The following is a 24,799-nucleotide window of genomic DNA, read 5'->3' on the forward strand; positions in this document are numbered from 1 at the left end:
AATGTGAGAGACTCACTGATCGGAATAATCCAGGAATGACGGCTATTTAGAAAGTGCGGGCATCTTAAGACAATTGTTTGGCTATCTCTTATCCATATACAACACATAACATTAAACTCTAGCCCATTAAGCTTTCATAACTCAGTAGAATGGCCACCACTCCATGAAGACAGTGTTATGCTCTCCTTTGGCTCCCACGTTCATTTGCCTTGACCACAGTTAGCATTCGTTATTGTGGCCTGTTGCCAATCTCCCTGAATATTTTCACGAAACTTTTATGACCGTATCGACTGCACCTACTACTGAAATAAAAACAAGAGCATTTTAAATATACACATATATATATCTATATTTATATAAGGAGAGGGAAGCAGACCATGGCTTATTTAAGTGGAGGAACTGATGATGGTGAAAATGCAAACAAATTAATACTCACCCTAAGAGATTATCAAGCACATGCTTAGATACGTAAAACATATCATTTAAATCCATTTCAGTGTAGTATACATACGCCCTGGTCTGATAACTCCAGCATGTGGACGGAGGCTCCAATGTGCCTGTGGAGCTTTCTGTGAATGGTTGCTGAATACTCTTGTGGCATGTTCCCATATAAGAGCATGCCAAGTTTTGGGTGTCCCCCACCAAAAAACAACAACAATGAATTGTGGCCATAGAGTGTAACACTGCATATTGACCAACTGCAAATATGGTAGGGTGAAATCCATGGCACAGGGTCGTACTCTACAGAAACTGTAGGGTGTATTGCATGTCGGTAGGGGGAGACTATGAATAAATGCCAGTTGTAGAAATAGAGCAGCTATAATTGTAACTTCAAAGCCTATTGATGATAAGATATAGTAGGATAATTGTACTTTCATTTGAAAGTATCTCTGCTGAAAATTCCCTTTGTAGCAAAGTGTTTTATATCTGATTCTGTATTGGATAGGTGTTGGCCACTTTCATTCAACTGGAGTCTTCTTCTTCTTTTGGTTCTTGCTTCAGTGTATTCTGAGACTTCTGCAAAGTGTCATCTCACTGGGGATTTTTTTTTAAAGTGTAGTTCCCATGATGCACCTCAACAAGAACCAGGCTCTGCCTGTTGAGTGAAAGTAGAGCCAGCTAACTAAAGAAGTATAAATGTCAGCATATTGTTGGCCTGTTTGAGGGGTGGGAGGGTGTGTATATATACCTTTTGTGTTCCAACCAAATTTCATTTCCTAGATTGTCTTACTGTCTATAATTTGCTGAGCTGTTTTGTGCATGTCTAAAAACTGGCAGAGGGGAAAGGAAAACAAATGCATGCAACAATACTGGTAAACAAACTGAGTAGTATCTCTATAGCAACATAATAACTGCTTTTGCTTTCGGATGGGCTTTTATGTTATAAAGACATCTTTTTAGGGGGCCCAACCTTCAGATAATGTGATATGTAGCTATATAGAACATGGGATATTTATTTCTTCCAGCTGCTTTATGGCATTGCCTACATTATAGTAGAGGGTTTCCATCCAAGGGAAAGGAGGTTATTTCCCCTCTCCACCATTTTCTGATTGCTTCTGACATGGTCATGTTGCAAGGGATACTACTCTCAGCATGTCAAAGCATGAGGATGCTACTGATCTGGCTACTTTGTTGACCATTCTGTTGTTGATCCAATGCTGTATTTTTGCATTTTTTTTTCTTTTTAAATGAAGGTTATGAAATGTCACGGAGTCTTAACAGCATAGCTGGCATAAGTGGAAAAGCGGTAGGATTATCCTCAAAGCCTGCACCCTACAATTCTCCTAGCCCAACGAGACATTCTTGGTCTCCCATCCCATCCATTTTGTAGCATGGATCAGTAGCAGAGAATGGTCTAAATCATAATACTAAAAAAAGAAAGAAAAAAGAAAGAAAAAGAAATGCTATTCTTTCTAATTGACCTATGAGCTGTCACAATATAATGCAAACGATGATGATGATGATTGAAGCGGTCTGTCTCTCGGTAGCATCTCATGGGGACGGTGTTACTACTGGTTTTAGTAACGCTTACACTGACAACATCCTTGATCGGTAGTGCAGAGATGACACTAGGTGGGCATTAGTAGCTTTGGCGGGCCATAACACTGCATGATATTGGAACATAAGACAACAAGGTGGATGCATCATGTAGTTTCCTCTAAGGTTGCATCAGGCTGGTATGTGCTTTTTCTTGGCTAATGGTGGATCCACTGGCTCTTATGGAATGGGTTAGGCATTCAGGCCAATGCTGAAACTTGCCAACGATTGAAGATTTTGCTTTACTCAGGATATTTTTGAGCCATAGGAACCCTGCAGGAGTTTGAGCAAAATACACGCAGTAGGATGAAACTTTGCATGGGCGCCTATTCTATGTTGAAAGCAATAAGATACACTGTAGAGAGGTCTCTAGCTGGCTGGCTGACTGCATGGGAAAAAGTACTGGCGGAGAAGAAAACTGGCTGCCTCTGCATGTAGCTCTTTCCACCTTAGTCCTCCTTCCTTTAAAACACCCAGCTTGATTTGAAAAGCGCAGGAGAGAAGCTCAAGTATTGATTATATTCTTTACATGCAGATCTTTGCAAAGAAAGTCCTGTCATTGCTAAATATATGCCAACAGAGGCAGTCAAAGTGACTTGACATGGAGAGAACGAGATGGACAATGATGGCTTGTAAACGTCTGGGTGGAACTGTGCAGGCATAGAAGACCTCCTCATTTGGACAAATGTAATCTCACTCCATGCAAGTTTGCAGGATGATTCTATGTGGTTTCACAGATATAAGTAGATTTGCAGGCTTTTTCTATGGCCAAAATGTAACAAATGATAGATTTTTTTTTTGTTGTTCCATAGCATGAATTGCATGAAAACAAAAAAACCTGCAATTGTATGAGTAACTTTAAAGGGGTGGGTGGGAGGCAAAGTGATCTATTTTCTTTCAAAGCTCTTTACTTTTACATACATTGTTGTAGCCAAACTGTAAAATGTTCTAAAACCGTACATTCCTTTGCTATGGATTGCTTCTTTTTGTATACAAGATAAAAAGAGTTAATGGTTTTAAAAGTGGAATCGGGCGGTCATATTGACCAAGCCTTCATAAATACATCACATTAACATGAAAAAACAATCAAGAACTTTTCATTCAACTAGAATTGTGTAAACTGTACAAACAACTTTCTTTTCCTGTCTGTTTTTGTTGGCATGCTTGTGAAACATGGGACCAACTCTTGGACCTGATGGTAACAGCTGGTCTAGACTTATTTTCCAGCTCTGGTTATGTTGTATTTTATTGGTGTATAGATCCAATGTGAAGACCCTTCATGGCAAATTGTTCACATTACGTAATCAGTGATGAATTTAACAACAAAAAAATGTTTTTTTTAAAAAAAAAATAAATCTGAAAAATCAGAAAATCTGGGACTTACAGTATACAAATCAGGAAGCTACTCAAGTGTAAGCTTGTCTCAGAGTTTAAGAAACAAGATGATGGCATTGTATGCAATTTAGAACTTCTGAGTAAAATGCATGCACAATGTTATGCAAAACAAATCCTAGCATGAAATAAATTTTGTATCATGGTTTCAATGCCTGCTGTACAGTGTAAATCAGAATTCTTTTCTAAAATGATCAGAGGTTTCCAGATACACTTCTGAAATCGTGAATAAGTACAAGACTCCCAGTGGAAATATAAAAGATGCTTGATTTTAATTTGCTTCTAAAGTGGCAAAATTGGTGGCGGCATCATCAACTGGTTCCTCCAAATCCTTGACACAACTCGTGTCTACAGTCTTCACGACACTAATAAATATAACAAATGGAAGGTATAACGTAGAGTTATGTAGGTCTCTTTTGCTCCCTCTCTTCTTTCCCCTTTAATAATAAAAGTTTGGCTTTTTAGATGATAATGTGAAGTTGGGTTTTCTTCTGTGGTTCTCTTAAATTCTCCACTTTACAACAGCAGCCCACATCATGTAAGTCTTTAAAAGGGATCAAGGGCAAAATAATTTTAGGAAATAGTGAGTTATGTCTAAAGCTGTCAAATATTAAGGGTAGTAACAGAGACTCATGGAGGGAGCTATAATATTTCATTTGGGATTCAAAGAGTAAGATTGCTTGTCAACATGATTCTTGTAGTTTGAACATCCTATGCAAGGCATTTCTTCAAGGGTTACAAATTCACTGTTTGAATACCTCTACCAAACATCCCAGGAAGAAAATAAGACTTTTGGAACTACTAGTTGGTATGAGAAGTACCATATTTTTCGCTCTATAGGACACACTTTTTCCCCTCCGAAAAAAAAGGGGAAACGTGTGTGTGTCCTACGGAGCAAATGCAGGCTTTCGCTGAAACCTGGAGAGTGAGAGGGGTCGGTGCGCACCAACCCCTCTTGCTCTCCAGGCTTCAGAAAGCTATCCACAAGCCTTCGGAGCCCAGCGGGAGTTCCCGCCGGGCTCCGAAGGTTTGCGGATTGCAGCCTGCAGCCCGAAACCCGGGGAGCGCAGTGCTGCGCAACCCGACCTTCGGGCAGCTATCCGCAGCGCTTGCCGCTGCTTCCGGACCCTTTCTGGGGGCTGGGGTCAGGGGAAGCTCGGGCTTCCCCCAGCCCCGCGGCTAAAAACAAAGCCACGAGCAGCCTCTCACGGCTGGAGAGGTTGTGCATGGCTAAAGAGGAAGCCAAGACAGCCAGCGGGATGGATCCCGCTGGCTGTCTTGGCTGCTTTGCTCTTTGGGACTGGGGGGGGATAAAAAATTTTTTCTTTATTTCCCCTCCCCCCAAAAAAACCTAGGTGCGCCCTATGGTCTGGTGCACCCTATAGAGTGAAAAATAAGGTATATATTTGAACAGGAAATGTAGAATAAACTTGGTTTATAGGTATTCCTTTGCAATAAGTTAGCTTAATCATATTAACTATGAACCAAATTTGCTGAATCCATTCAAATATAATAGGAGATATGCTTTTCCAGTTATTATCATCTTAGTAGCCTGGTTCTTTTACTAGAGTGGGGAAAGCATGAATTGGTCACACTCCCCCCCCCCCATTTCTGATGTTAACATGCAAAATGGGAACTAATGGAGCTCTCATCCACTGTGAGATCCACAGGCCTCCCCCTCTCCCAATGATTTATGGTGAGTGATAGCCATGAGTCCCACATTACAGCGGGTGTATGTGTAGAAGCATGACACGCTTGAACTTAAGTAGGAACAGGCTCCAAGATCAATCACAGAAGAACATGGATTTGTTATAAGGTTATGGATAACAGATGGTACAGTCAGGAGGCCAGTTTCAAAATTAGAGATCATGATGGGATAGAGCAGCAGGGGAAATCGCTTGATGAAGTCAACCCAAAGCCACAAGACTTTCCTTATCAAAACTAGTTTATTGATTTGTGCTTAGGTTTCAGGAAATCCATGCGTGATCTTCAGAAAAGGGATTGTGCGGCAACCTCTCTCTACCCTGTTTAGGAAGAGGATAACAATATGAGTAACAGCAACTTTAAATCCACAAGCGATCTGTGTAGTGGTTATAATGTTCTCAGTTGAAGTCCTACAATAGAATATCAAATTCTAAAGAATCTTGAATTATTATTGTTGTTTAGTCGTTTAGTCGTGTCCGACTCTTCGTGACCCCATGAACCAGAGCACGCCAGGCACTCCTGTCTTCCACTGCCTCCCGGAGTTTGGTCAAACTCATGTTGGTAGCTTCGCGAACACTGTCCAACCATCTCGTCCTCTGTCGTCCTCTTCTCCTTGTGCCCTCAACCTATTATTAGGTTATTAGGCTAGTGTATTTCAGAAACAGCACATCATTTTAAGAAGTGGGGAGGTGTGTTTCCAACAGAATCTACTCCATCTAAACTAAATGATCCCCAAGTCTCACACTTCTGGTATATGGGGCTCAGATGATCCACTGAGTTTTAGAAAGATATAAAATTGGACACGGTAGCTGCATGTAGCAGATTAACACCCTTGGCATCTTTAAGCAGCAAACCCATTGTATTTTCCATGAACTGGTGTGACACATGATGTATGGTGGGATAATTCTGCAAAAGCCAGTCAGGAAAGTGGTTTCTTTTATTCTCTCACTCCAGAAAAGATTCTAGCTAATGACACTGTGATAAGAGTCAAGCGTAATGGCCATTAATCTAGGAGAAAATGATTTCTCATATAAATTGCTCTCGCTCTCACTCTCTTTAAAGTTTCACAGGCACAAAGAAAATACGATCACTGAAAGGAATGGTTGTTAGGACAAATGAGCATGCCAGGACTCAAAGGAAACAGAGCAGAGATAAAGCAAGAAAACTCAGAATTGAGCTGAGCACTGAAGTATATCGGATGAAAGCACCCCAAGGCAACACTCATGTGATTGTTGCCCTTCTTTTCTCCTCACCGCTCCAAATAAAGCAATAGTTTTTCTTTGATTTCAAACAAACCGTCCTACCTGCTACTTTCTCATTGAAACCATTTCACAGTCTGCACTTACCCAAGCAATAGCAAGCCTTTAATAAGGTCAGGTTCTTAATGTGAATTAAGTACTAAAGACGCAATGCATTTTTGTAGTATCTTTTGTAACCAGTAGAGGCAGGGAGAGGGAAACAGTCACACAGACTATTGGCATACAAAAGCAGTGTCGGAAGGGACCTCAGACTAGTCCAACTAGTAAACCTCATTAAATTAAACAGAACTGAGTAGAATAGTTAAAGGTAAAGGTACCCCTGCCCGTACGGGCCAGTCGTGTCCGACTCTAGAGTTGTGCGCCCATCTCACTTAAGAGGCCAGGGGCCAGCGCTGTCTGGAGACCCTTCTGGGTCATGTGGCCAGCGTGACGAAGCTGTTCTGGTGAGCCGGCACCAGCGCAGCACACGGAAATGCCATTTACCTTCCTGCTAGAAAGCGGTACCTATTTATCTACTTGCACTTTAGGGGTGCTTTCGAACTGCTAGGTGGGCATGAGCTGGGACCGCAGACGGGAGCTCACCCCGCCACAGGGATTTGAACTGCCGACCATGTGATCGGCAAGCCCTAGGCGCTGAGGATTTACCCACAGCGCCACCCGCGTCCCCTTAGAATAGTTAGGACTATGCTTTTACTCTCTCTGCCTCCTCCCCAGACACAGTGTGATTATTAGTGCTGCAGAAAGGACGACAAATTAATTCAAATAAAAAGGGGTGTCATTATCTCATCATGAAGAGAGGTACATAAATACCCAAAGTATTTCAAAAACTACAGAAATTTAACCAGCTAAGCTGTCTGAGGAGGATATGGCATTTTCTTCCTTAGAGTTTCCCTTACACCCTCAACCTCCTCCGCCCCCCCAAAAAGGGTAGAGATCTCTATTTTGGGTACCACAGATCTAGGGTGCACAGCCTGCAGGAAATTACTTAGGGGCATCCCTTCCAACTGTATGAATCTATGCAACTGCAAAGCACAAAAATGCTATGCCTTTTACTAGAAAGGGCAGGATATGAGTGCTTTGAAAACATACACAGACACATACATACATATATGCAATATTACAGCTTTCACTTTGATTCAATAAATCATTCTAGCAGGCTACAGCTTAGTGCATGCTTTGCCTACATGGATACTACCAAGAGCACCCAACTTTGAACTGTCCAAAAGGATCTAAGCGAGATTCCATTCCCCCCCCCCCCATGGCTTGAAGTCCTCTGGGCTAGAGGTCACCTCTAGAGTTGTTTTTATTGAAAGATGCTTTATTAGATGAACCCTTTCCCCCAGCATCACTGCTGGGTAAGTCACAAGATGCCACTTTGCTGTCAAATCATAATACTAATGTTTATAATAATCAGCTGCACTACTGCTTGTTCAGTCTTTTGTTACGTTGTAGTACATCCTTGTCACTTGATACTATTTACCTAACAAGAGGTAGGATTCTTATGGTAGAAAGCCGTATCACGTTCAGTGGTAAAGACCTGATTGACAGTTTGTTATCTCACATTCCAGTGATATTCAGTTTTCTGTAGACTCCAGCATTCATAGAGAGATCCATGGCAATTTTGACACTGGATTTGTTACTTTGTGCACCCAATTGGAATGCATTAATCACCTTCAACTAAACTGTTGCACTAGCAGACGTCAGCACAAGGATTCCTGCTAGCACAATAGGACTTTCTCCCCTTCACCCTCTCAAAATCTGCTCAGGGGGATTGAGAGAACCCCCAGAACAGTGCAAAGAAGAAAAAGAAAGGAGATCACTATAGAATTTTCACAGAATGCTAAAGACTCTTTATACTCTTTACCACTTCTCCTTGTACAATTCTGTAAAAATATACCCCTGCCTCTCCACTCCTTTGGTTAAAGCTCTTTTCTTTGTTTTGGGCATCCTCTGTCTAGACTACTGCAACTTTTACCTGCCTGGCCTCCTCTTCTTACACATCAAGCCCCACACCTCTGTCCAAAACTCTCCCGACAAAATTGGCATTATTTAAACAGTATGGCACATCTCCCAAATTCCTGATCTAGGACAAAACTCATTGGCCTCAACTTCAAAGCCTTCCATAGGCATATCCCTGTGTCTGAACTAACTTGCTTAGAAAAGGAGTCTAAAGTACTAGTAACAAAGTTCTAGAACTTATTGATAAACTAAAAATGAACAAAGTTACTCAATCCAGATGGCATCTACTCGACAGCTCTCGGAGAATTAAAATGTGAAGACGCAGAGCTTCTAATGAAAATTTGTAAATTATGCCTGTACCCGAGGACTGGAAAATGGCCAATTTAATACCATTTTTTATTAAAAGGATCTGGCTGGATCCCAGAAGCTATAATCTGATTATCTTCACATCAGCAATATTCAAGATAAAATTACCCAGCATATAGAAGAATAAGCCTTGCTGAAGAAGAACCAATGTGACTTCTGCAAAGGTAAGTCCTGACTCACTAACCTTTGACAATTATTTGAGAGTGTCAATAGGCATGGAGATTTGGGTGATCATTGTGCAACATCAGCAAAGACTCCTGAGCAAGCTTAGCAGGCATGAGCTAAAAGGCAGGCATGAACAGGAAGCAGAGAGTGGGGATAAAGGAATGATTCTGACAAGGAATAGACACAAGATAGGGAATCCACCAAGGGACCAGTGCTTTTTAATGTTTTCATGAATGTTCTGGAATTGCAGGTGAGCAGTCAAGTGACCAGATTTGCTGATGACATAAATTGCTCAAGCTGTTAAAAAAAGAAGCAAGCTAAAAACATATATATGAGTTCAATCTAACAAATGTTGGGCATTACCCTCTCCCATAGAAATTCATGAGACTTGAGTTAGTAACCAAGTATAGGTCCTTGACTAATTTCACTGGATTCTGCCTACTTTCACCAGGAAATATTATATTTCAGTGCATTGTTGTTGATTATGTTTTTAAAGAGTATTACAGGACAAGTTCCTTTTGTTTGCTTTTAAACCAGCACCCGGTTTCCCCAGTAATTTTCACAACCTTGGTTAGCTGTATATAAATATTAGTACACCAATGATTACAGTACTTGAATTGTGCTGACATTTCTACGGTGGAAGGTTGAAGCGTGGTAAATGACAATATGCCATGGAATGTCCAGCTCCGCATCCAATCAAAAGCAGCTTTGCAGAACTCAAAGTCCCAACAGGCTGAGGGACACAAACATTGGCTTCTGTTCCATTGCCACACATCCCATGTTCATTCCATCCCCAGGAAAAACACTGGCTACCTACAAGAAAGGAAGACATGTTGTAATCAGAGCATTAAAGCAACTAATACAGCACCGATATTCCCGAGGTCATCAATTTAGCAATCAGCAACAGCCTTGCAGAGCACTGGGTATGTTTCAGTGGTACTTGCTTAAGAACGTAAGAAGCTGCAATATATGGAATCAAACCACTGGCCCAACTAGCTCATGGTTCTTTACACTAACTGGCAGTGGCTCCATCTGGAAATGCTGGGAATTGAACATAAAACCATCTGCATGCCCAGCTATAGCCTTTTCTAAAAATACTGTCCAAGTAAACATGCACAGAATTGGGCTGTTGTGCCATCACTTTATTCTACAAGAGCATAGACTGGGAATTAAAAATCAGGAGTCAGGGGTCGCGCATGACCTAATATTTTCATTACGGATTACTCAAGAAGGGAATCATAGTGTGAACTTTAAGGTCTCAATCCAACTTAGTACAGGCAACATTCCATTACCTAAGTATCTCTTACATTATCTGTTTATTTTTCCTCTTGCAGATGAAGAACCACGTTTGCTGGTGATATTTAGGGCTCTGAAATTCAGTACAAAATTCTCAGCCTTATAAAAGGGGTTGACGCCAAAAAGTCTGAAAAGTGGCAGCTCAGTTTTCTGGAAACTATTTCTGGTATTACTGTGCTCCTTTTGGCACCGACAATCAAAGAAAAACGCTTTTACAAATAGAGCGATACTCTTCCTTTCAAACTTATGCCAGTGTAACTGAATCACACTTAAGCAATAACAGTGAGATATCAAGTAGGCTACTGCTCTGGGAAAACAAGTTCTCTATTTAGCTCAGTATTCAGACACAGAAAAAGTATCCTAAGTATTCTAATAGTCAGATCTAAAACTACACGCTCAAATCATTGACCTAAAACTTTCAAGTTAATATTAAAAATTAATGTTTTAGCTTGTGGGATATTTCCCCAGTCTTTGGGAAAATACCCAGCCTCAAGAGTGAACATACTAGAACCCTGCCCTTTGTGAGAGAAGAAGAAGAGGAGTTTGGATTTGATATCCCGCTTTATCACTACCCGAAGGAGTCTCAAAGCAGCTAACATTCTCCTTTCCCTTCCTCCCCCACAACAAACACTCTGTGAGGTGAGTGGGGCTGAGAGACTTCAGAGAAGTGTGACTGGCCCAAGGTCACCCAGTAGCTGCATGTGGAGGAGCAGGGATGCAAACCCGGTTCCCCAGATTACGAATCTCCTGCTCTTAACCACTACACCACACAGCCATCTTTCTCTCCCTCCACCCCTCCACACAGAATGCCTCTGAAATAATACTGTGTCCAGACCTGATTGCCTTCCCAAAACATTTTTTGAGAACGTCGTGGCCAACCAAAACACCAATTTGCTAGCTCCATTGCTACAAACGGTGGCAGAATAATTTGTTGCAATTTTTTTTAATGCACTGCTGTTTCTTGTGAAAGTAAGCCACCGCTAAGGACTTTTCTCCTGCTCAATTTGCTGACTTCCATGGCCTGCAAATGGCCCTTAGTTAAACAAACCATGGTTTTCCAAGTACTTTGTGTTAGCTGAAAACTAGAAGGAGAAATTTCTGATTTCTTTGCAGATGCAAAAAGAGAAAAGAGGAATGAATAAGCCTCTGCGTCTACACCATTTTCTTAATAACCAACTGCCACCACCTTTGCAGGGTCAAACAGGCAAGCAAATCCTCCCTCAATCACCGTAGTTCTGATCTTATTGACTGATTGATTGATTGATTGATTGATTGATTGATTGTCTCCTGCATATACATGGTTTCTCCTTCCATGGTTGCTATTCACTTGGAGGGGGGTTGAAAGATCCAAAGAAAAGATCCAAATTGACCCATTTCATAAACCAAGATGGGAACTTCTTGCTGTTGAAGGTACAGTATAGAAATCCCTTATTTAATAAAGCAATGAGGAAAAATTATGGTTCATCCTGCATCACATCTAATTTGGCTATAACATTTAACATGTTATGGGGCATTAATAGGTTTTCTTGTTGGATTTCTGGCACTATTAGCCTTGATGCAACAGAACACAAAAAACCTGGTTTCACGTGTATAGCTGAAATAAACTCCTGAATCATTCTATACCTCAGAAAAATAATAATGGGGATGTGGGAAAGTGTTCCGTACCAAAAATAGCATCTACCTCACTGGGTGGTCCTTTTATGTCTGAACCAGTTTCCATGTTGCTACTCCAGTTCTTCAAATGTGAGCTGAATAATGGACTGAAAAAAGGTCCTGCATATCTTGGAACTTAATGCCCTGTAACATGTTAAATGTTACAGCCAAACTAGATGGGATGCAGGAGAACCATAATTTCTCCTCTCCTCCCTCCACAAACCTTTTTTGCTGATTAGAACAAGCAGAGTGTATTTCCTTCAGAATGGCTGGTTTACTGCTACATAAATTATACTCTGAACCAACAAGCCTTCCCAGCTGTAAAATGGAATAATAGCAAGAATCCACCATGACCCCATAGAGAACTCCTGTATTTTTAAACGGAGGGACAGTGGCTGCATACCCCTCCTTTATACCTAGAGAGAGCAAGGTTTTTTATTTTACCGATACTGGGTAACAATACAATAACATTTGAGTGCATGTGTAGAAAAAAAGTTCTAAATAATCTAAAATCAGTTTTCAATTATTATCCTCATCCACTGAGTTGGAATGTTGACCACTTCAAGAATAAAAGACATACTTTCATTTAAATATAACATTTTCAAAGAACAACAAAAAATATTGCGGCCCCTTAAAGGCTAATATATTTATTATGGCATATGCTTGTGGGGGCTGCAGTCCACTTCCTCATTAGACTGTAGTTAGTTTACTGTAGTCTCCCAGATTTGCCCTTTAAGGTGCCACAGGGCTCTTGGTTGTTCTTTGCTGCAACACAGCTACACCTCTGAAATTTACAAGAACGATCTTCACACAACACAGAATTCACTGTCAAAAGGTGTGCTAGCCAATCTTACATAATATCACATAGAAAGATGGAGCATGACCAAAGTTGACAGAGGTTGGTGCTAGTGATTAGAGAAAGACGGTTGGGCCTGAGTGGCTTATATTACTTAACAGTAGAAGGATTATCATGTACAGAAGAGTACAGGGGATGGGAAGGTGAAAGGTCTTGCAACTGACTATAGCTGCATTTCTGAGCATAAGCATGATTCGCATACATAAGGGGTTCTAGAATGTGTTCTGCCAATGTATCCTTTAACTGAGACCTTGGCCACATTGTTAATGTAAGACCAGCACAATCTGCTCAAGCAAACATACAACAAACACTGATTCTGTAAGCTGGTCAAAAATACAAGGTGTTTTCTTGTTGTTGTGATTTTTCAGAGACACACAATGACTAAAATGGGCAAATTGCTCCTTTTTGATGAATTATGAACAATCCAAATCTAAGAGAGAAATATCATGAGTCTAAAAATTAGAGGTTTCCAGAGAAGAGTGTGCTTCCCTCCCCCTTCCTGCTTCTCTTATCTTCGTTAAATGCCAGCACAGCCCATTTTCATGCAGCAAACATTTAGGAAATGGAAAGACACTTGATTGTTAATGTAATTCTGCTGAATCTAATACCTCTGCAGTACATGATGCAGACAGGGTTGCTTTGAAAGGATGGAGATGCTGGGTTGCTATGGAAACAAGAAGGCAAGTCTTTAGATTGCTCATCCCTGAAGAGCCGCCCTGTCAATATCTTTAAAGACCGCTAATAAAATTTTAATCACTGATTAGAATAAAAAGAATTCCAATCCATTGTTTACTACTGGTGTCCCAGTTCAGAAATTGCCACTTTTTTCTATGTTGGCCACCCCCAACAATGTACTTGAGTAATCTAAAACACAAATGAAAGAATGAAACACAAATGAAGATCTTAACCTCCAGTTTGGCTGCTTGAGATTATTCCTCACAGCATTAAGATTCCACCCTCCCTGTTTAAAGTATGAGCACCAGTTAATATGTGTGTTCATCAGACAATTTGCTGGCAGGTCCTTTCTTACACAGCCCTTGCCCCCATTCCTCAAATAAATTGTTAGAAAAGGATATTCAATTTCAAAACAACAGCGGCAACAAACCAGGAACCTGAATCGGTTCCAGAATAAAACTAACCGCTGGTTTCATAAATTCTGAATTACTTCCCTGAAATGATGGCTTCTGCCTAAGTCTGGCTTACTCCCAAAGGTTTTCCAAATCTTGTGATAATGAACAGCTAACAAAGCACTTTACTCATATTGTACTCATACTGACTAGGGTGGGAGATGGGGGGGGGACACGGGACCTTGTCACTGCACCAGCACCACTGGAGCAGCCAAGAGACCAGGATCAGGCCTGTTAAGAGTACATGATGCAAGTAGGGGTGGCTCAGGATGAAGTAGAACCTGTGCTGGCCCACCATGCAACCTCCCCCCAAAAAAACCATTTTGAGGGGTTCCCTTGGCAGCAATACTGCCAGCAGTAGCTTCTACCCATTTACTGCTTGGACAAGTGAACTGGGATGCTCCTCACTGGTTGGTTTTCACCGCCAGGTGAGCTAGGCATGGCTGGAGAAAGAGAGGCCTCTACTCCATCCTGAACCTCCTCCAGCCCAGTGGACTGGAGCTTTGGATTGGTCTGCTAATCACTCAGTCCCATTTTCTATTTTACCCTCGTTTGTATTTTTTAGGTTGAATTGCTATTTTTATTGATAAATTTGTATGTTTTTATCATATGAACCACCTTGAAAAGGCTGTATAGCCCTGAAAGACAGCACACAGATTCCTAAATAATCATATTTCTTGCATACTTTTATTGGGCAGACTGGAAGGCATATATGGCATTATACAAGCTGGAGTTCTTGATAGATCTGGAAGATTGAGAGGGGCGTGGAGAATTAAAAAGGCTTACTCATCTTATGGTCAAAGCAAGCAAGAAAAATTCAGTTGCTATGGAAACCCAGTGATTTATGATTTTAGGGCAAGTGCGGGGGGGTGAGGGAATTGACTATATTAGCTCTATACAAGTTGCACCTCCAGCATTTATGTGTATATAATTGATTCATACTATGGACCAGTGCCTGGACTCAGCAGTGAGCTGGATGAGGGGCAACAAACTTTCTCTGAATCCTAGCAAGACAAAGGCACTGTGAGTGGGCAGTTCCTGAGTCCAGATAATCAGTAAATTACCTGCTTTGGATGGTGTTGTACTTCCCTGGAAAGGGCCGGTTCATAGCCTGGGGCTGCTCCTGGATCCATTTCTGTCACTAGAGGCCCAGATGACCTAAGTGTTTTGGAATGTCTTTCACCAGCTTTGGCTAGTAAGGCTACTGGTGCTTCTGGACCAGGATAGCCCAACCACTATGGTCCATGCACTGGTACCCTGCAACCAGCGTTACTGAAATGCCATCTATGTGGGGCTGTCCTTGAGTTGGTCCAGAAGTTGTAGCTGGTGCAAAGTTCAGCTGCTCGCTGGGGCAGGATATTACTAACATTTTACATTGCTGTTGAAAAACATTACACAAGCAGTCAATTAGCTGCTGGGTTTATGTTCAAGGTGGTGTTTTGGGTGTATAAAGCCCTATACAGCTTGGGATCAGGATATCTAAGATAGTTTTACTCTTTAACAAGTTGATCACTGTGCTGAGGGTCTCCTGCGGGTACCATATTATCAGGAGGTCGGTTTCACACAACGTAGGAACCAGGCCTTTAGTTTTGTGGCAGCTACTCTTCGGAATTCCCTCCCCTAAAGATATTAAACAGGTGCCCTCTCTGTTGTCTTTCTGCTACCAACTGAAGACCCTTCTCTTCCAGCAAATCTTTTAAGCTGAGATCTTTCCCAGTCTGCATGTGTACTGGAAGTATTAGTGTTTCATCATTTGTTGTTTGCCACCCTGGTCTCCTTTGGGAAGAAGGGTGGGATATAAAGTCAATAAATAAAGACAGCATTCCTCTGTATAAGGGAAATCCTGGTGACAGCACAAGTAGCTACTTACTACTCCCTTCTTACTCCCCTTAACCACATGGCCACTTGCTGGACAAGTGGGGTAAGAGGTCACAGATGTTTCAAACTCTTGAACTGCATTGTGAGCATTCTATATTTTCTGCAATGAAAAGGCCTAACCTGAAATGCGGGCATTCCGATAGCTAAAACTCTTCTCTCTTCAATCAAAGCAAGAACTCTCAGAAGGGCAGCACTTTAATTGCTTCATATTATCTTCCAATAAAAATCACCATTCATATTCTATATTTTTAGATCTACCCTTCTTCTTCTTCTTTTTTTAAAAAGGAAATGCAACAGCAGCTTAATGTGTTAATACATCTTACACAGCCCTCTATCTCATGCAGATTAGAGATTAAAGAACAATGTTCCATTAGCAAGATAATTTAAAGTTAGCTTAACTGGGGGTGAGGGGGCAGAAATGGCACTGGAGAAAGGGACTAAGGTGAGGCGAAGTAAGCTAACAGTACATAAGCAAGGGGAGGTGATTTCCTAAAATAATGAAAATAAACATGCAAAAAGAGTTGGCAGACGGGCATAGGAGACAACAGATGACCATGAGGAAGAGTAACAATGAAGCAATTAAGAGGCATTTTTTTACATATCCACATAATAAATCTGAAGGTGCATCCTCTCCATGGCAACATGATGTTCTCTAACTGGATAGCAAGAAATGTATTTTAAAAAAAAAGATTTAATAAGCTTCAGCGCTTGTGTTTATTTATAACAGCATTTTTTTCAGAGAGTGTAGGAGCTGAAGAAAACCCCTTAGTACCCTCCATTTTCAGAAACATTTTCAAGAACCAAAATCTTTATTCTGAACACACACACACACTACTGTACACATACAAGAGTATTCTAGCATCCTCAGTTAACTCCTGCAGTATGCAGCATTAGTCATACTCAGACCCACTGAAATCAAAGTCCATTTATTTCAGTGGATCTATTGTGAGTACTGTAAGATATCACCCATGATGCATATGGGCTGTAACCCATATGACTTCCAATTTTCCCTTCAGAGTATTGAGTCTTTCATGTTGCCTTTCGGTGACTGAAGAAAACAAGTACCTTGCCTGAGACACCCTCTTTGAAGACTGGTTCACATATTCATTTCCTTTGACCCTTGAACTGGTCTTGAGCAGAGAGGCCAGGCACTGGGGTTGAGGATGAATTCCTGAGGTGGCTAGGCTTTGTGAACGCTTTCACAAAGAGTTAATAGAAGCTTTAATTATCATCATCTATTAACTCAAAAGCGGGATATCTATTAAGCCTTGAAAATATGTACCGTATTTTTCGCCCTATAAGACGCACTTTTTCCCCTCCAAAAATGAAGGGGAAATGTGGGTGCGTCTTATGGGGCGAATGCAGGCTTTCGCTGAAGCCTGGAGAGCGAGAGCGGTTGGTGCGCACCGACCCCTCTCGCTCTCCAGGCTTCGCGGACCTCTCCTCAAGCAGCGGGAACGCTCCCGCTGCTTGGGGAGAGTTGCCGGCATCCCGAAGCCTGCGCGCGCTGATCTCAGCGCGTCCAGGCTTCGCGGATCTCTCCCCAAGCAGCGGGAACGTTCCCGCTGCTTGGGGAGAGTTGCCGGCATCCCGAAGCCTGCGCACGCTGACCTCAGCGCGTCCAGGCTTCGCGGATCTCTCCGCAAGCAGCGGGAACGTTCCCGCTGCTTGGGGAGAGTTGCCGGCATCCCGAAGCCTGCGCGCGCTGACCTCAGCGCGTCCAGGCTTCGCGGATCTCTCCCCAAGCAGCGGGAACATTCCCGCTGCTTGGGGAGAGTTGCCGGCATCCCGAAACCTGCGCACGCTGATCTCAGCGTGTCCAGGCTTCGCGGATCTCTCCCCAAGCAGCGGGAACGTTCCCGCTGCTTCGGGAGAGTTGCCGGCATCCCGAAGCCTGCGCGCGCTGACCTCAGCGCGTCCAGGCTTCGCGGATCTCTCCTCAAGCAGTGGGAACCACCGCTGGGCTCCCACGGCTTGCAGAGAGCTGCCTGTTTGGGGGCTGGGGTCGGGGGAAGCTCGGGCTGCCCCAGCCCCGCGCCTGGGGGGGAAATAATTTTTTCCCTTTATTTCCCCCCCAAAAAACTAGGTGCGTCTTATGGGACAGTGCGTCCTATAGGGCGAAAAATACGGTACTACTCGAGCAATATACTCTGACAGTTAATCACCCTAAACCAAGAATTCAAATTAATGATCTATTTGAATACTCGTTTTTGCTGTTGCTTGTGAGAAGCCTGGCTCATCTCAGGTGTTAGAAAGACTTTCTCTTACAGTTCAGATGGATGCCAAGGTCACAAGGATTCCCAAAGTGTGTCACAATTCAAGGTTTCTGACGCCTCTAAAGATCATTATACCAATTTAATCACCACACAGCTTTTGAAATGTCATGGAGCGCAGCACCTCCTTGGAAACACTATAGTTCTGAAGTTATTTATAAAGCCATCATGCTTTGTTGGAATGCAGTGGTTGACAACTCTATAAAAGTTGCTAAATCAGTTAAATGCCAGAACAAGACTTCTTTGAGGAGGTCTACCCTAGAAATCTGATTCTTGATCGTCTCTTTTTTATTTATAGGTGACTAAGGGAAGGTAACAACTCTGATTTTGTTGTTGTTTAGTCGTTTAGTCATGTCCGACTCTTCATGACCCCATGGACCAGAGCACGCCAGGCACTCCTATCTTCCACTGCCTCCCGCAGTTTGGTCAGACTCATGTTTGTAGCTTCGAGAACGCTGTCTAACCATCTTGTCCTCTGTCGTCCCCTTCTTCTTGTGCCCTCAATCTTTCCCAACATCAGGGTCTTTTCCAGGGAGTCTTCTCTTCTCATGAGGTGGCCAAAGTATTGGAGCCTCAGCTTCACGATCTGTCCTTCCAGTGAGCACTCAGGGCTGATTTCCTTAAGAATAGTTACGTTTGATCTTCTTGCAGTCCACGGGACTCTCAGGAGTCTCCTCCAGCACCACAGTTCAAAAGCATCAATTCTTCGGCGATCAGCCTTCTTTATGGTCCAGCTCTCACTTCCATACATCACTACTGGGAAAACCATGGCTTTTACTATACGGACCTTTGCTGGCAAGGTGATGTCTCTGCTTTTTAAGATGTTGTCTAGGTTTGCCATTGCCTTTCTCCCAAGAAGCAGGCATCTTTTAATTTCGTGACTGCTGTCACCATCTGCAGTGATCATGGAGCCCAAGAAAGTAAAATCTCTCACTGCCTCCATTTCTTCCCCTTCTATTTGCCAGGAGATGATGGGCCCAATGGCCATGATCTTAGTTTTTTTGATGTTGAGCTTCAGACCATATTTTGCGCTCTCCTCTTTCACCCTCATTAAAAGGTTCTTTAATTCCTCCTCACTTTCTGCCATCAAGGTTGTGTCATCTGCATATCTGAGGTTGTTGATATTTCTTCCGGCAATCTTAATTCCGGCTTGGGATTCATCCAGCCTAGCCTTTCGCATGATCAATTCTGCATATAAGTTAAATAAGCAAGGAGACAATATACAGCCTTGCCGTACTCCTTTCCCAATTTTGAACCAATCAGTTGTTCCATATCCAGTTCTAACTGTAGCTTCTTGTCCCACAAAGAGATTTCTCAGAAGACAGATGAGGTGATCAGGCACTCCCATTTCTTTAAGAACTTGCCATAGTTTGCTGTGGTCGACACAGACAAAGGCTTTTGCATGGTCAATGAAGCAGAAGTAGATGTCTTTCTGGAACTCTCTAGCTTTCTCCATAATCCAGCACATGTTTGCAATTTGGTCTCTGGTTCCTCTGCCCCTTTGAAATCCAGCTTGCACTTCTGGGAGTTCTCAGTCCACATACTGCTTAAGCCTGCCTTGTAGAATTTTAAGCATAACCTTGCTAGCGTGTGAAATGAGTGTGATTGTGCGGTAGTTGGAGCATTCTTTGGCACTTCCCTTCTTTGGGATTGGGATGTAGACTGATCTTCTCCAATCCTCTGGCCACTGCTGAGTTTTCCAAATTTGCTGGCATATTGAGTGTAGCACTTTAACAGCATCATCCTTTAAAATTTTTAATAGTTCAGCTGGAATACCATCACTTCCACTGACCTTGTTATTAGCAGTGCTTTCTAAGGCCCATTTGACTTCACTCTCCAGGATGTCTGGCTCAAGGTCAGCAACCACACTACCTGGGGTATACGAGACATCCATTTCTTTCTGGTATAGTTCCTCTGTGTATTCTTGCCACCTCTTCTTGATGTCTTCTGCTTCTGTTAGGTCCTTTCCACTTTTGTCTTTTATTATGGAAATCTTTGTACGAAATGTTCCTTTCATATCTCCAATTTTCTTGAACAGATCTCTGGTTTTTCCCATTCTATTGTTTTCCTCTATTTCTCTGCATTGCTCGTTTAAGAAGGCCTTCTTGTCTCTCCTTGCTATTTTTTGGAAATCTGCATTCAATTTCCTGTATCTTTCACTATCTCCCTTGCATTTTGATTGCCTTCTCTCCCCCGCTATTTCTAAGGCCTCGTTGGACAGCCACTTTGCTTTCCTGCATTTCCTTTTCATTGGGATGGTTTTAGTTGCTGCCTCCTGTATAATGTTACGAGCCTCCATCCATAGTTCTTCAGGCACTCTGTCCACCAAATCTAAATCCTTAAACCTGTTCCTCACTTCCACTGTGTATTCATAAGGGATTTGACTTAGATTGTATCTTACCGGCCCAGTGGTTTTTCCTACTTTCTTCAGTTTAAGCTTGAATTTTGCTATAAGAAGGTGATGATCTGAGCCACAGTCAGCTCCAGGTCTTGTTTTTGCTGACTGTATAGAGCTTCTCCATCTTTGGCTGCAGAGAATATAATCAATCTGATTTCGATGCTGCCCATCTGGTGATGTCCATGTGTAGAGTCGTCTCTTGTGTTGTTGGAAAAGAGTGTTTGTGATGACCAGTTTGTTCTCTTGGCAGAACTCTATTAGCCTCTGCCCTGCTTCATTTTGAACTCCAAGGCCAAACTTGCCAGTTGTTCCTTTTATCTCTTGACTCCCTACTTTAGCATTCCAATCCCCTATAATGAGAAGAACATCCTTCATTGGTGTCATTTCTATAAGGTGTTGTAAGTCTTCATAGAATTGGTCAATTTCAGTTTCTTCAGCACCAGTAGTTGGTGCATAAACTTGGATTACTGTGATGTTAAAAGGTCTGCCTTGGATTCGTATCGAGATCATTCTATCATTTTTGAGATTGCATCCCAGTACAGCTTTTGACACTCTTTTGTTGACTATGAGGGCCACTCCATTTCTTTTACGGGATTCTGGCCCACAGTAGTAGATGTGATGGTCATCCAAACTGAATTCGCCCATTCCCGTCCATTTTAGTTTGCTGATGCCCAGGATGTCAATATTTATTCTTGCCATCTCACTTTTGATCACATCCAACTTACCAAGGTTCATGGTTCTTACATTCCAGGTTCCTATGCAATATTTTTCTTTACAGCATTGGACTTTACTTTAGCTTCCAGGCATATCCGCAACTGAGCATCCTTTCGGCTTTGGCCCAGCCGCTTCATCAGCTCTGAGACTACTTGTACTTGTCCTCCGCTCTTCCTCAGTAGCATGTTGGACGCCTTCCGACCTGAGGGGCTCATCTTCCAGCGCCATAACTTTTCTATGCCTGTTGTCTTTGTCCATGGAGTTTTCTTGGCAGGGATACTGGAGTGGCTTGCCGGTTCCTGCTCCAGATGGATCACGTTTGGTCAAAACTCTCCACTATGACCTGTCCATCTTGGGTGGCCCTGCACGGCTTCTCTGAGTTATTCAAGCCCCTTCACCACAGCAAGGCAGTGATCCATGAATGGGAACAACTCTGATACACACATATAAAACTGAAGTCATCCTTGCCTGAGCTACACCAGTTACAGTGCTATTGACCACAGCACTGCCTCTAGGCCAACAAATAAGCTAATGGGTTTTATAGCCAAATAAATATGACTTAACTTGTGAGACATCAATTTTCCTACAATTTCAAGGAAAGATTATTGCCTCCTCTACTATTTCATTAATTCTTTAAACAAAATATAAAATCCAGACTTTCCTAAAGTTTCAGGGCTGACACACTCATTCAAATCCCTGAAGACATGAACCCCATAGCACTATCAGAACCAGGTTTGGCTTGTCAGGCAAGGGTGCAAGAGGAGGATGAAGAAACAGAAGGAGGGCCCGAATTGTGAGACTGCCTCTTTCTGTCCTGACTTCGGCCACTTTGGAAGAGAGAAAAGAGATGCCACCTCCCATCTTCTTACAGAGCAGAGAGCCACAGTGGAGGCTCAAAGGAGCAGCTAAGTAGAGAGGCAGAACAGAAGGTGGCAGCAACTGAACAGGAACCCAAAAAAGAGGGCACAGTCTTGTCACCTAGAACCAGGTACCGCCTTTGTAGATGGGAGAAGACCTACCCATCCCAATAGAGTGCACATTTGTAATCCAAACATTCTTGCAAGTCATGCCTCATATTTAAAGGACAGGATGTGGAAACTTGTTGGGACATCTTCATGGCTTCCTTCAAGCTTTGAGCCTCTTGTCCTGCTCTTGAACTCTTGAACTCTGACTCCTGCACCTGTACCATTATTTGCCTGGGTGAAGACGTATTTCTTACTTACAAGTAACAGCCTCTTCTCGTGTGTTTTGGGGTGGGAACTAGGTCACCTACATGGAAGAAACTTTATTGTTTACATGAATGGTAAAAGTCACGTGTGTGTTACTGTTTGTATGTGTTCTCTCTAGATATATGTTTGGGTGTGCGTATAAGAAAAAAATATGAGGTGTTGGTACTTCTATATTGTGCCATGGGTACCAGCAGAAAATGGCTGCCATTGGTAGCAAAAAAAAGAGGTGTCATATCAAAAACTAAATTTGTTTTAATTCCAGCTGTTATAACCTGGATCAGAACACTGTGACTAACTGAACATTTGGCCACAACTTAGTGATTTATCCACTTTACTACATGATAATTATAAATTAAGGCCTCTGGAAAGATGCAAACGCATCAAAAATCAGTTCCTTGTTGCAAACATAGAACACAGCTGACGCAAGAAACAACTGCAATCCTAACAAACATATATTTAGAAAAAGTATCATTGAAATATGTGCTTAGGATGGGCTGTAAATCATGTAAAGTACAAGATGAGGGGTCATTTTAAAATGAAATGGAAAGCAATATGGAAAATGTCTGAAAGCAATAATCACTAAACAGAAATAACTTAATTTGGTGAAATTACACTGAGTGATATCCAACATTACTTAAGTCTACTCTGAGTGTAATTAATGTTGACTATCTCTAAAATGGTTAGGAGTAATCTACATTTTCCATTAAAAGTGAGAGGGACATAAATCACATCACCCAGGAAATGCTATCATAATTAATCAGATCCTTAATGGGTTAACAAAAGGCCTGGCATCTGAAAATATTATTCTGAATTCTGTTCATAATAAAAGAGCCAGGAGAAGAAAAGGCTTGTTTTGCAGAAGACATATACTGCGAGGAATATCTGGCAAACAAAATTGTGTTGTACAAATGTATGTGTACTATGTTCCTGTAATGCAGACAACTCTATATTTAGACTTGCCAAGGTGAGTCAAACTCATTCCCAAAGGAAAATACTGCATGCAATGGAAGTAAAACGAAACATGAAAAGTGAAAATGACAGCAAGCAATCTGTCAAGCGAGACATTAGATGAAACCTGCTGAAGACTGGCCTTGTAAATATGCACATTCCTCAGTTAAAGGAAGCCATGGCTGTATATATGAGTGTGTGTAAAATTTCTACACCGCCCTTCATTCAAAGATCACAGGGCTGCTGCCAAAACCTAGAGTTCTAGTTGTCCTCTTTCATACTGGACAGTCTGGTTATTACCAGTGCAGCCCAGGATGGTGTCCTCTTTTCCTCTGTGGTAAACTGAATGGCTCAGACGTGGGGAGGTTCTGAGGTGACTGGCAGGTAGTGTTTCTTTGTTTGTGTGTTTTAATAAATGGGCAAGCAGAGCTGTTGCACTGTGCAGATTGAAGGCCCAAATGTTTATTGGAACTTATGGAACATGATGACTTACCACTCCCTTCAGCTTCCAGGGCAATGAAGAAAATAGGGTGCCATTATGGGCACCCTATTTTAATACGTTTGTGCTTATTTGTGTAGGAAGATAAGCAAGTCTTAAGGCAGACAGCTAAACCATAATTTATATGCTTCAGTTTTGAGTTAGAAGGACTTCAGAAAATGTGGAAGATAAAAGGCACATCTCTTGACTGTAAAATTAGTTGTATGTTTTCTTGTTTGGGATACTAAACACTTATGAAGAAAAGTCCTCAAAAAGGAAAAGAAGGGGGGGTGAAACAGCTGCAATTCTGTGTCCATAAATCAAAAGAGGAAATTTTATACACAGAGGATTTGAAACAGGAAAGGGATTAAACCAGGGAGCAGATGATGGAAACTTCTGCAGTTTAGAAATAAGCAAAGAGTAGCTACCAGCCACACAGTGGTATTCAAGCTATGCTGTGATCAGCACTTGAAAGAGGTCATCAGCCAACAGGAAACATGCTCTAAAATTATAGCTAAGAGCCTGAGATGCTCTGGCACCTTAACATATTGTACTAACATGACCCTGACTGGGCACTTACTTCTGAAAAGTTGCCACCCATAGCCAAGCAGATGTTTGTTTGCTTCGAGCAAAATTATTAGCTGTTCCATATTTATGTCATCCTGTTTGGAGGAGTAGAAGAGGTGCTGAATCTGGAAGATTTAATTTCACATCCCTTCTTGGCTATGAAGTTCACTGCGTACAAATGGGAAATACGTGGCCACTCAGAAATTTAACTCATAATGGGTTGGATCCAGGTGGGCCATTCAATGACCAGACGCGCTTCTATTCATGGAACACACAGAGATCTGTTTGGGGCTCCCTCCCTACTGGAAGAAATGGTAGGGGGTCTTCCCTAGTTCCTTGTTCCTCCTGTGGACCTATCCCCACCCAGAAGCACACTGCTGCTCCAGAGGCCCCAACCCTCGTAAGCACCTGTTCAGAGGCAACTTTGGATTCAGTCCAGTGTTTCAGTCATATTTTCAATGTGAGGGCTTTCGTGGCTCTCCAGGTAATGGCCATAATCA

At 42.2% G+C, this 24,799-nt stretch overlaps 2 protein-coding genes across 9 annotated transcripts in view; one reads left to right on the top strand and one right to left on the bottom strand.

The window, feature by feature from the left end:
- Nucleotides 1–3,901, top strand: part of KCNC1 (potassium voltage-gated channel subfamily C member 1) — a 123,947-nt gene extending 120,046 nt beyond the window's left edge. For 2 of the 5 annotated variants that reach the window (XM_082193624.1, XM_082193621.1), the window contains one exon: nucleotides 1,695–3,901. In XM_082193624.1, the coding sequence (XP_082049750.1) occupies nucleotides 1,695–1,831 (137 nt within the window). In that variant the 3' untranslated portion in view covers nucleotides 1,832–3,901. The remainder of the gene's footprint in view (nucleotides 1–1,694) is intronic. The other 3 variants (XM_082193625.1, XM_082193623.1, XM_082193622.1) reach the window with 2 other exon arrangements.
- An 867-nt stretch (nucleotides 3,902–4,768) lies between these two features.
- The window catches only part of SERGEF (secretion regulating guanine nucleotide exchange factor), a 109,770-nt gene continuing 89,739 nt past the window's right edge, over nucleotides 4,769–24,799 (bottom strand). Inside the window, exons 11-12 of one of the 4 annotated variants that reach the window (XM_082194592.1) lie at nucleotides 9,510–9,695; nucleotides 4,769–5,453 (exon numbers count right to left, since the gene is read on the bottom strand). In XM_082194592.1, coding sequence (XP_082050718.1) covers nucleotides 9,514–9,695 — 182 coding nt within the window. In that variant the 3' untranslated portion in view covers nucleotides 4,769–5,453; nucleotides 9,510–9,513. Of the gene's footprint in view, nucleotides 5,454–6,051; nucleotides 9,696–24,799 lie in introns of those variants that run through there. The other 3 variants (XM_082194591.1, XM_082194593.1, XM_082194590.1) reach the window with 3 other exon arrangements.

This window comes from Podarcis vaucheri, assembly GCF_965113315.1.
Source record: "Podarcis vaucheri genome assembly, chromosome: 1".
In the NCBI taxonomy this organism is placed as follows: Eukaryota; Metazoa; Chordata; class Lepidosauria; order Squamata; family Lacertidae; genus Podarcis; species Podarcis vaucheri.